At 21.0% G+C, this 13,239-nt stretch overlaps 3 protein-coding genes across 3 annotated transcripts; 2 read left to right on the top strand and 1 right to left on the bottom strand. All coding sequences in view use genetic code 6, as the record gives it.

Annotated features, from left to right (window-relative positions):
- Positions 1-390: 390 nt before the first annotated feature.
- On the top strand, positions 391-1,044 carry TTHERM_000285379 (transmembrane protein, putative; the record flags this gene model as incomplete). The annotated part of the gene is made up of 1 exon (XM_012798249.1): positions 391-1,044. The coding sequence occupies one exon, from the start codon at positions 391-393 to the stop codon at positions 1,042-1,044; it is 654 nt and encodes a 217-aa protein (XP_012653703.1).
- A 196-nt stretch (positions 1,045-1,240) lies between these two features.
- Positions 1,241-2,566, bottom strand: TTHERM_00285380 (hypothetical protein; the record flags this gene model as incomplete). Its single annotated transcript, XM_001018552.3, has 1 exon — positions 1,241-2,566. The coding sequence occupies one exon, from the start codon at positions 2,564-2,566 to the stop codon at positions 1,241-1,243; it is 1,326 nt and encodes a 441-aa protein (XP_001018552.1).
- A 2,546-nt stretch (positions 2,567-5,112) lies between these two features.
- TTHERM_00285400 (PAS domain S-box protein) lies at positions 5,113-11,855 on the top strand (the record flags this gene model as incomplete). Its single annotated transcript, XM_001018554.2, has 14 exons — positions 5,113-5,365; positions 5,524-6,473; positions 6,627-7,151; positions 7,207-7,386; positions 7,439-7,536; positions 7,798-8,254; positions 8,308-8,848; positions 9,186-9,493; positions 9,550-9,810; positions 9,899-10,264; positions 10,444-10,494; positions 10,573-10,995; positions 11,281-11,498; positions 11,585-11,855. The coding sequence occupies 14 exons, from the start codon at positions 5,113-5,115 to the stop codon at positions 11,853-11,855; spliced, it is 4,902 nt and encodes a 1,633-aa protein (XP_001018554.2).
- Between the last annotated feature and the right edge of the window lie 1,384 nt (positions 11,856-13,239).

The raw sequence follows: 13,239 nt of genomic DNA on the forward strand, positions 1-13,239 counted from the left end.
AGAAAAAATATCAATAATTATTTCAAATATTATATTGCTCTCTTCTATAATGTTTTTATAATAAAATTAGAGCTAGATTGATAATTATTAAAATTTTTAAATTGTATTTTACTTATTAATTTAGGTAATAAACATGATATTTTTCTTTTATTGTGTATTGTTGATACTGACATCATTTTTAGAAAGATAAATATAAAAATTATAATGCATCAAATGGAAATGCATTTAGAGGTTCAAATCTACAAATAATATAAGAATAAATAAAAATATTAAAAAAATGATTGCATGTACTAAAAAAATGCAGTTCTTATACAACATAAGTAATTCAAGAAATTCTTAAATATTCTTTGAAATTTCAAATGAATGAATGATATTTATCTAATTTAAAACATGATTTTGATAGAAGCTTTGCTTAATTAATTATTATTGATAAATGAGTAAAAAATAATTATATTTATTATAAATAAATAATTTTAATTATAAATAATATACTGTAAAGGTTCATATATTAAGGCACCTCGATTTCAGTTTAGATACCTCACTTACCGACTTCGAAAAAATTAAAAAAATTTATTTTTTAAAAAAAATAACATGTAATAAGATTACACAGCATATATTATTTCAAATTTAAAGCTTTCTAAAAACTCAAAAATAAAGCTATTTTAAGCTTATTTAGCTTTATTTATTATGTTATTAAAATATATACATTTCGCTTTTTGTAAATTAAATAGACAATTCACTCTATTATTACTTTAAATTATCTTTATGACATTTATTTGTTTTTATTAAAATATTTTGAAAAAGCTATCTAATTTCTTTGCATAGCTAAATATTTTAATTGCACATTAATAAAATTAGTATTTATATCTTAAAAATAATAATATTTATTTAATAATAAATTTATTACTTTAAATTTTAACTAATTTAAACAATGTTAGTAAATAAAATAAGAAGTGTAGAAAATAATTAAATGGAAAATATATACATAAATAATTTACAATAAAATTTACATAATTTAACTACTCATTTATTCTTTATGGATGATTTTTGCAAATAGATTTTTTAAAGAAGAGAATTAAATTTTAAACAATATTTTTAAAAATAAAATAATTTATTTAAAAATTAAACTAAGTTAATTAATTGATTAAGTAGGTTACTATATTTTTAATAATGAAAATAATTAAAATTTAAACAATATTTTTTTAATATAATAGTTTATTTAAAATTAACATAAGTTAATTCATGCATAAATGTTTTTTGAAAGATTTTTGCGGAGATATTTAATTCCACATTGCTTAGATTTTTTGATTTGTTTTTATTTTTCGATTAGCCGCAAATTTTGTATATTTTTAAAGTAATATTTTTCTATAAATTGTTGAGAATACACAGAATATTCTACGCTTTCAAAAAGAAAAGACAATTCTTTTCTTATAAAATCATCGAAACTATAGCTATTTGTATTTTTTAATAGCCTCTGTCTGAATTATATAAGGTTTTTTAGATCTTCAATATCAACATCAAATTCTATGATATAGAAAATGTATTCATAAAGAAAGGAAGATACATTTTTAGTTTTATAATTTGGTTTTGTAAACTTTTTAACTTAATTTAATTTTATGGTGAATCCATCGAAAGTATTTATATAAAAAGACGAAAAACTTTTTTGATTTTAACTACAATAATTAGAAAAGAGGCTTTTGATAGATTATATCATTAATTCTTCCTTATCCTAAACTAAATCTATCTGCTAATTTCTCAGCATCATTTAGCTAAAATTTTGTAAATCTATACCTATCAAATCTAAGAAAGCATTTGAATAGCCAACTTTTAAACATTCTATATCTTTTTTCTCAAAATTTAGAACTCCTATTGCATATTAAAACATATGTCCTTCATTTTATTAACTATAACTATTCATATATTCATCACAAGATTAAACAAATTTCATCTTTTCTTCATCAAGCCAATTTAACAATTATTTGTCTATTTATATTTGTGAAATACAACTATTTATGTAGTTTTAAAAGACTTCATATTAATAAAGGCCTTCTTTTATCTCTTTAAATAATTTGAAGTTACTATGCCTCAAAACCTCAATAGCTTATTCAAGAGAGATCAAATTAGTATTCTAATAAGAAGCTAAGTTAATTTCAATTACGTTTATATTTTTTTTAAAGTTGACAGATTGTGCTTATTGTTATCCAAAAATTATATTTCCTGTTTGATAAGCAAATTTAAGACAACCTTCTTTGGTTATTGATAGCCCAAATTTTAATTTCATTTCTTGTTCATTTTTTATTTAGTATGGGACAACATTTGCTAATTTTAGATATTTTCTTTCTTTGGAATTTTAATATATTTTTTTCATTTACTAAGATGTAATGTTTTTTTGGTCTTCCTATTCTTCATCTATTGCTTACTCGCTCAGAGAAAAATTTTCTATTTGAATTTATTACTAACTATATTTTCTCTGATTTTCATTTTCTAAATAAAAATGTTGATAGCTACTTTAACAAAACTCAGATATTTGCTTATTTTCATACAGATATTCTTCTAATTCCATCATATTTTTATCAATTTCACTAATGTTCTGTTATAATTATTAGTGATTTAATATTTATCTTATTAATGTAATGTTACAAATTTTAAGATTATTAAAAACTTTAAAGTATTCTAATAATAGAGAGACTACGTTTGAATTTTATTTACAAATTAAAATAGATTAGATCTTATCTATTTTAATTAACTATCAGGGACTAAAATAGATCTTTCGAGATGCTATTAATTAATAATCAATTTATAAACTAATTTGAATTTAGTAACAATCCAGATTTAATCATAAATACATCTTTTTATTTTCTTTTTTGGTGCTTAATTTTTGTTTTTTCAAATTTAAAGGTTGAAGTTATAATATATTATTGAATTTTTAAAGAGTTTAACAAATCAAAAAATCAATAACAGAGTCTTCAGGTTTATGAATTACTTATTTTGTATTTTAAAATATAAAAATGATCACATATTTTATTAAACTATCTTCAAGAGAGACTTTCTTAATGAAATGCTCTAAAAACCAAATTTATTTTTATAAAAATTCTTATTTAGAAATAATCAGAATTTGCAATTTTCAATTTTTCTTTTACACTAATTAGTATAGACATTAAATAAATACAAATACTACTTATGTTATTTGTAATCAAATACCTTTATTATTTAATTTAAAAGCAAAAATTTATTGTTATATTTAGAAATATGACATAGATGAATTAAACTTAGAAAATGCCTCACTTTTCAAACACGAATCTATTTATTACAAGATAAATTTTTAAAATTTAATTATAACTAATCTTTAAGCTATATAAATGTATTATATTTTAGTTAAATCAAGAATTTTAAAAAATTATATTAATTAGTTAACTAAAATAGGTAGATAAATAAATATTTTTAAATAAGTCTGGTTACTTCTTTTTTTAAAGGTGCATTTAAATAATTATAGTTATTTAAGTTAAAAAAATTTTTTTTAATTAATAATTTTAACATGTAAAAATTATCTCAATATTTTTAAAATAAATGTTTATTATTTTGATTATTTGCTATTTATAAATTGATAAATTTTATGAAAATTTGTTTTACCAGTTTTAGTAATTTTATACTTTTTGTTTATTTATTAAAGAGAAAGCATGATTTTTTAACTAAATTATTATTTTTTTTATCAGAATAAAGGAAACACCAGATTTAAAGGTATAAAAAAATGTATGAAAATATTTACGAATATAATTTTAGTATTATATATTTTTATGAAAATAAGATAGTGAGATAGATGATTAATCATATATTACATAAATAAATTAATATTTGAATAAAAAAAATTAAATAATTTTCTCAATTCATCATATTAACCTTTTATTTGAATTATTTTTAAAGTTTATTCTTAATTCTACTCTTCATATATGAGATCTTTCTCATTGTTAAAATTATTCTCAATTTTCATAAATTCTTTTCTTAGTTATTTATTTTCCTTTTAATTAATCTAAAATTATTCAAATTTTCTTAATTTATAAACTAGAAAATTCACTTTCTTTCTACCTTTCTTTATCAAAAGACTTTGCTAAATTTTATTCTTTTATACTTCATATAGATTTAAAATTTATTTTATTTTAAAACTTATTTTTTATTATAATTAACTATAAATCATTATCTAATAACACCTTAAATAAAAAATTTATTTATTTAAATAACATATACTTAATGAATGAAAAGATTCTTAATAATAATTGCAATTTTAGTTTCTGATGATATATTATGGTAAGTTTTGTATAATTTATAATTTTTAATAAAAAATAGAAATTAATCTATTAGATAAAAAATTTAATAAGTAAAATAATGTATTTAAAAATATATTTTAATTATTTTTATTAGAACACTCAATATGTCTTGTATTGGAAAATATTCAATTTAATTATTTGCCAGAATTATTACAAACTATTCAAAAAATAATTTTGTTATTTTTAAGGTTAAATAATAACTTCATACTTTAATTTCTTTATATTTAAATTACCATTATTATTTTATGAATCAAATATTAATTAAATATATTTTTCAAAAAAATAAATATTTTAAAGAATAAAACCTAATCAACTTTCATGATAAGAATTATTCTAATATGCTCAGCTTAAAACTAATATTTATAATATTTAAGTTTAATTAAGAATAAAATTTTAGGCACCTTTCATAAAGATATCTAAATACTAAATACTAAAAAAATATAAATAATAATATTTCAAAAAGTAATAAAAATTTCAAATCCAGAAAATAAACTGGATATATATACTTAATACTGATCAAAGTTAATAAAAGGAAAATTAATTGCAGTAATATTTATAATTATATTGTATGCGATTTTAACTACTTATAAAAATCAAAAATCAAATGTTGTATTTAAATGTTTTTAACTATAACTAATATGCTATAATTGTTGAAAAATATTTGTTGGTTATAATTTTTTGAATAAATTATCTGTTAATTCAAAAAGATTATATTTAAATAATAAAAAAAGCATTTAAAAGCTATTAATAATATACAAAAGCATATAATTAAATAAATAAATTTGATTTAATGGATGACTCTAACAAAGGAGTTGATTTTGATGTAGAGCAATCTTTCATAAAAAGAATAGGCAAAAGTATATAAATTACTATCTATTCTATTATGTATGAGATACTTAACAGTGGTGAAAAGATTTCTTTTACATTGCGTACATTTTTGATACTAATAGAAACAATATAAGTTCTGAACTTTTAATTCTCTCCTCGTTTTGAATCTATGTGGAAAAATAGCAGTGTAACTTCTACAGTTGCAAAAATAATTCGTAAAATATTTATTATTCACATCATTTTTTGAGAAATGATAATAATTTATAAGTTTACCTGTGAAATAATTTTTGTTAATTCTACTAAAAATAACAAAAACTTCAATCTTTCAAATTAAAAATGGGCTCTTAATTTTAACGTTTTTAAATAAAAATAGGTTATACTAGCATATAGCCGAATCTAATTAATGGAAATATATAAAATTATGAAGTGGCTATTTATATTGCCTCAAGCTTAATGATGTTCTGCATTATACAAATCTGTTTAATAGTGTTTTCATTAGAGAGAAAAAAAGGTATATTTTAATGGCCTGTTTTGATTCTAAAGCATATGACTGAATTATTGTCGAATGTTTTATATATCCCTTTGTTTTAGCTATTTTTAAGTGTATTTTAATGCAAGTAATAACCAGGATCTAGCTAATTATACATGGAGTACTTTCCTGCATAGCAGTGTTTCACAGGATCACATATTACTCTAACATTTTTAGGGGCATTTTTTGCAGTGTTTGTATTAATTTATTCTGGAATCAGTTCCCTTCTTTATTTTGATTGCAGGATGGTTTCTCAAGATTGCAATTCGAAGTTAACATCAAGAGGAGAATTTGCATTTTTTTTATATAAAACCTTCCTAGTAATCTTGACCACTTTCCTTGACGACGAGCATTACAAGATTCTTATTATTGCCTTAATTACTATTGGGTCATTTTTGATGTTTGAGTATTACAATTTAAATCTTAATCACAATCATTACTGGATAGCTAAAATAATATCAGCTCAACATATAGTTAATACTTGGACTAGTTTAATGATGATTCTAGCATACATATCTTAATACCAGCAATTTGATTAAAGCATTAACATTTGGCTTATAGGTTTACCTTTCATCGTAGGTATATCTATCATAAGAAGGGAATATAGAATAGATATATTGCTAACAAATACTAACTTATATGATGTTTTAAGTCAACCACTAACAGAGCTTCCTTATATAACGAAGCTACTGTCGTTTTACTACACAGATAAATGCATTTAAATTCTTTTAGAAGGGTTTCTAGACTATCATAGCTGGCTATGTAATAAAGAAGAATGTGCCTCTAAAAGAAAAGTATTTACTTATTATATTAATTTTAAAAATTAAAAAATCCTAATAATTATAATTTGAAAATGTTTTAGCAAAAAACAAAAATAGCTTGAAAAAATAAAAAGCTTTTTTTGAAAAATTGAAATGAAGTAATGATCTATTTTTATTTAAATTTAGATTGTAAAGACAACAAAGTTTTCAAAAGAAATGAGATAATAAGGTGAGTGTGAAAAAATGATAAGATTAATACTTGCAATTAAGGGTATGTACTATTATGCTTTGCAGAGATTTCCCAACAATACATATTTAAGAATAATGTATTCGCTGTTTCTATTAGATAAAATGCTTTCTAAGTAGTAAGCTATGCAAGAATTATTGAATACTGAGCTTGAAGGTCCAGCTTTTGATGAGTAGTTTGTTATTTTTAGATATAAAAGAATCATCGAAAACGAATTAAAAGTATCAACAGTTCAATCAAGCATTATTTAAAAAAATAAAAAAGAAGGAAACTCTGAAATGGTAAATGAGCTATCAATATAAAACCATTAAGATGCTTGTAGATCTAGCATAGAAAAAAGTGCTAATTTGCATGTTGAATTTTGGTCTTAACTGTCCGAAGACTAACCTGATCTTGGAAAGCTTTCCGAGATAGGGTTTAAAATTAACATTATCAATTAGCAAGCAGACGAGCAATGGAATAAAGTAATTTTTTTAATTGACTTTACAAAAAAAATTTATTCTAAAAATATCTCTTCAGCTATAACAAATCAGCTCCTATAATCCTTAATTGATGAGACTTTATTCCAAATATAAACTGGAAATCCTAAATGATAAAGAAGGAGGTTATAAAATAATTAATGAACTTAATAAGAGCAATAATCAAAACTCTAAATAGCAAGGGTATATTGATTTAACTTCAGATCCTAAACCAACTATTGTAAAAAGTTATTTTAAATTATAATTTAAATTAATAAAGTTTTTTATTAAAGGTAATATCAGCAGAAGATGATCAATTCGGAATTATTACTAATGCTAACCTAGCTGCTTCAGGAGCGCTAGGTTATCATAAAGTAGAAGTTATAAATAGGTATAAATATTTATTTTTTTTTTCATAAATTTTAAAATTGATTCTGTTTCTTTATAAATACAAAAATTATAAAAAAAATGTATTTGGGAGTACTGTACGTTCTCATTAATAATGGCGATTTATATTAATACCCAAAATTAAAAAAAAAATTACTTTTTTATTAATACCTTTTTTTAAAGTTTTAAAAATCTTTGGTCTTAATTAACGAGAATTTACAGTACTTAAAAAATAAAATTTATTTAAATTTTATATAAATTAAAGAAATATAAATGCTATAATGCCTTATTTATACGCTTAACATCATGATAAATTTATTGAGTCCTACTTGCAAACATTAGAAGCAAGATTATTAAATATGGACAGATTAGTTCCAGCTAAATCAAAAAACGATTATATATTGATGGTAATTGCATTTGTTAGGCATGTTCCTTCACTCATACATGGAACTTAGTTTATAGGCCAGTTTTCAATAAAAAATCAAAAAAAGAATTTAGGATTTTTGCTGATTAACTTAGAAGGAGAAATTTTAAACATTAATCCTTAATGTATCAGTATTTTACAAATAGATTAGAAAAGGCTTGGTAAAAGATAGGCAAACATGAATAACGCTGTTGAAGGATTCATAGATAATATAGACACTTTTAAAGTAAAAAATGGAGCTCCTACGAAAATGAAAGAATTTGGCAAAAATGCATTGGAATTTGATGCTATAATTTAAGTAAACAAAATTTATAATTATAACTATATTTATCTAACTTTATTAAATAAAAGGTATAAGAAGTTCAGTTAAAAATAGGACATGTAGGATACATAGTTTAGATAGAGAGAGTTAATTCAAATCAACAATTTAATAAAAACAGCCTTCTGTAAACTAAAAGAGATATAAAATCTTAAATACCTTATCATATAGAATTTAAGATTGATCCTACCTTAAAAATATATTATGGTGAATTTTAACATGGAATGTAATCACAAATAAAAGATAATATTGAAGAAAGGAGTATTATCTTTAATTCTCACTTGGCAGCAGAGAGTTATAGAACTGATAACATGAGTGCTATTGCTGATTAACTTTCAAAAACCTTTAATAAAGCGATTTAAGACACCAATAATTATGTTCACACAACTGAACGTGTAAACGAGAATAATTAAGAAATAAAAGAGGAACAAGCCAAAGATTATGCAAAAGGTATCAGATGTGTTAGGTTAATTGGAACTAAAATGGTAGACATTGAAGATTTAAAAATGTAAGAGGAGGAGTAAGAAGAAGAGCTCAAGGAAGAAAATGAATATGTTTAGAGTGCCGTTTAGTGTAAAAATTAATTATTCTTTTAACTTTTAAAGAAAGAAGTGCTTTAAAAAATTAAATTTTACTTTTATTAAATTGTAGAAAAATGATTAAATTTTATTAAATTAATTGTTTTCATGAAAGAAAATTTTTTCAAAAAAGTGATATTTACATTTTTCTTAACAAAACAGTTCTAGTTTATCTTTTAATCGAGTAAATTTTTATTTAAAAAAATCAAAGAAATCCACACAAAAAAATTGAAATAACTTTTTAAAGATTATTTTTATTTCTTTTATAATAAAAATTTTTTTCATTTATGATTTTTCAAAAAATGATACAAATATTATGATTATTTAAATAGAAAAGGATGAAAATGATAATGATGATGATAGAAGCAACATTGGCAGCATCTTTAAAAAAAGAGATAGATTTATAAAATTTATAAATGATACTCAATTTTTAAAGTCTTAAGGATTGAAGCTGATGCAGTACTACTCAATAATTTTTATTTTAATTGCTTCAGGTCTATGCTTGTTTACTTTTTTCATAGTTTCAAATGAACTACAAGAGGCTAAGTAGCGTTACTAGTTTCTTGCTTAATCAAACTAACTCACAGCTGATGGGCAAATCATTCTTTCTAAAATATAATAACTCTATTTTCTTAATATGGTAAATATTTTGTTATGGAATTAAAATTAATTTTTACAATATTTAAATAAATATAGAATATTATAAATCCAACTGATAGCAACGCTTATTAACAGTAATAGAAATAAGACATTGAAACATACTAAAATGACCTTTAGTAACTCTAAATTTCTTTAGAAAGTAATACTCTTGATATGCTTGCAGGTCATAGCGATCTTTTAAATAATCCTGCTGTTAGATTAAAGAATCTTTTAGCAGGATAAGTTTCTTATACGTATCATACAATCAGTGACGCAACTAGACAAATAATATCAGCATCGAATTTTGTTTAAAACATGGTATATTTTAATGAATTTTAATGGAAATTTTTTAGATTTTGTGAGAAAATAATTTAAATTTACTTTTTAATTAAAATCAAAATATCAGACTTTAAGCTAATTCGTATTTACACAGAGCCAATTTTACTTTTTAGAGAGCAACTTGCTGAATGATTACAACATTCAATTAAATAATGTCACTAATTATTATGTGTTAGAGCTTTAAAATTGGGTTAATTAAAAAGAAGTAATAATCTATATTTAATTAGTTGTGATCGGGCTGTTTACATTAGTTTCAATAGTTTTGATTTTCCCATTTTATAACATGATGATTTTATCCTAAAAATAAGTGCTTCAAGTATTTCTTGATATCCCTCTTTCTAAGGTCAAAAAGCTATACATTCAATGTGAAACTTTTTTGACTTAGCTATAATCTGGCAATGATGACGAATTACAAACAGAAATTTCAGATTAAGTAATACAAAATAATATAAAAATTTTCAAGAAAAATTAGCACAAATAAAAATAATTTTGATTTTTTTAATTTATTTATTTTGAAGTTGAAGTTGTGATTGAAATACATACTTAAAATGAAAAATAATTATTTAAAAAAATCTAAAATAAGAAGAATATTATAAAATTAATTAAAATTAGGTCGATGTTGACGATGACCACTAACTTTTACTTAATAGGAAGGGAAACAAAGTAAGATATATCTTAATTTTACTTTACATTTTATATTTATTTAATTCTTTAAATAATATATTTGTAACTTGAAAATAGCCCAGAAAGATAAAAATAAATTTAAGAAATCAAAAGAGCGCATTTGTACCATTATTAGTAACTTTAACAGGGTTATGGGGTTACTACATCTTAGTATATTTTTTAACAGTGTCATTTTCTGATAACCTTTCTTAGTTCATTCAAGAATTTAATTCAACATCTAATTTAGAAAATTTCTTTGGTTTTTCTACAAATAATTTAAAATAATTGCTTATAGATTACACTTTTCCAATTAGAAATATAGATTCAGCTTAATAAGTCATGTTAAATATCAACGAGATGTATAACATAAATAGCATCATACAATAAGAGCACTCCAAGAATTTGTAAAGTCATGATTCATCTTATAACTCTGATTATGCTTCAATTTATATGAGTGATTGCTGTAACATTCTGACAAATTTAAAACAAGTTTCAGTTGAAGTAATTAACTTTTTTTTTGATAATAAAAATTTATAAACTAAATTAAAACCAACATACTAGAAATTAGAAGCAAATTTAGAATTTTAAATTTCAAAGGACGAATGAAAAAATTTAATTTACATTTACAAAATGAAGTTTTCTACAAATTTTTTTGAAGTATTCTATCAATATAGAATATTATTTAACGTTACAAAAATTATTTAGATTAATACAGTAAACTAAAAAGCAATTATCAAATTAATTTACAGATATTTTATTAAATCTAATATTTTTTTAAATATATAGGATTGCTAAGATTTTTTATATGGAAGTGTAACTTAAGGTATGGCAGTTGTGATTCCCAGATATATTGAAATATACAGGGATATCAAATCATAGTATGATAAAATTATATAAGGGTATTCAGGATAGGAACAAAGAAATAGGCTTAACTAATTAATTAACTCAACTGATGTGAATCAAATATTCACCATACAAGATACTTACATCAAAAATTTATTTAGGTAAAAACATCAATTCCAATATATTTTTTGTTTCATCCTTTTGTATTAATTAATTTAAAAAACTATCAAAATTTTTCTATGAAAAGGTATTTATGTTAGAGCTTTATATCAAGTATTTCTAAATAAAACGATGACTAGTTAAATCTTAGAATTACTCTTTTGATAATAAGTGTTGGAACCTTAGCTTTTATATATTTATTTATTTGGACTCCTATTCTTAGCAACTTAAATAAAAATATAGAAAAAGTTAGGTCAATGATACTAATGATACCTCTTGATATCTGTGAAGGTGTTAAATCTATAAGAAATCTGCTTTCAAAGTATATGAATAGCATAGTTGAAGAAAAATCAAATTGAAAATTGTATTTTTTTAAATAAGTATTTTTAAAATCAGAAAAATATGAAAGAACAATCACAATTTAATTAGTATTTTTGTTTTTTTATTTTAATTCAGTTTTACTTCAATTAAATTAAAAATAAGTATGATTTTTATAAGTCTATAGAATTTTTTTTTTTTTATATAAATAAAGATTTAGTTTTAAGTAAAAGTTTTTTATATTCAATATTAATTAATCTATTAAAAAAGATAAAAAATAAAATAGATCATTTATATAAATTGATTTATTTGATAAGAATTTCTTTCTATTTTTTCAATTATAAGATTTTCCTTATTTTAATTTGAGTTTAAAATTAAGTTTGTAAAAACACCACTTCGATATTTATTTGAGATGCACTTTTTTTAAAATTAAATTTTGTCATTTGGAAAGAAATAAAAATATGTATTTTAGAAACAGTATCATGAAAATATAAACTCTCTGAAAGGATTATAGTAAATTTCTATTAAAATTTTTAAATCAAGAAAATCTTAATTTTTTCAAACTGCATTTAAAAAGCATTTATCAATGTTTTTTGATAAGAATCTAATCAATTTGGTTTAATTACTTTGATTTTCAAGTCGAAATGAAAACAAGTTCCAAATGTAAAATAATTAAATTTAACCATGAATTTAATTTTGAAGTATGAATTAGTTTTTAGTTACACTTAATTAGCTAGAAATTCTAATTTTTATTATCACAAAAAAATTGTTTAAAAAGAATTCAATAATTTTTGTCTTGCAAGAGTTTTTTTTAATTTAAAATCTTTTTGGTCTTTGGTAGCAATTAATATTTTTTGAAAAATATTTATTTAAACTTGCTTGTAAAAGTTAAAATAAATAATATTTTAATGTTTCTGTAGAAATAATTTCATCTATGGAAATGACAAGAGATGTTTCATATTTTTAGATTATATTAAAAATTAATTTACTCCTTTTAGTAATTAATCACAACTTCAAATTTTAGTTTAAATCTATTGCTTACACAAATAAAATATAAGCTAGAGTTTGCATTTAGCTTTTAATACAGATTAGAGAAAAATTTTTGTTTATGTTGAATATAATTAATTAAAAGTATTTGTCTATAGAATATTTTTTAGATTGCAATGTAAATTTTAAAAAATTATTAAGTATCAAATTAAAAAACTAGTAATTCATCCATCATATGCTTTTCTAGAAAAATATAGCCAGCGTCTAAGCTATCATGCATTTTTTAAGATGTTTTTCAAAAATAAAAAGTAATTAAAAATTAGCAATAAATAACAAACTAAAGAAACCTAATCTAAAAACAAATAAATAATTATTATATTTTTTGCTATAATTAAGTTTCAGTTATATGGAAAAATATATTAAAATTAAACACATAAA

The sequence above is a fragment of the Tetrahymena thermophila genome, assembly GCF_000189635.1.
Source record: "Tetrahymena thermophila SB210 genomic scaffold scf_8254594, whole genome shotgun sequence".
Taxonomy (NCBI): Eukaryota; Ciliophora; class Oligohymenophorea; order Hymenostomatida; family Tetrahymenidae; genus Tetrahymena; species Tetrahymena thermophila.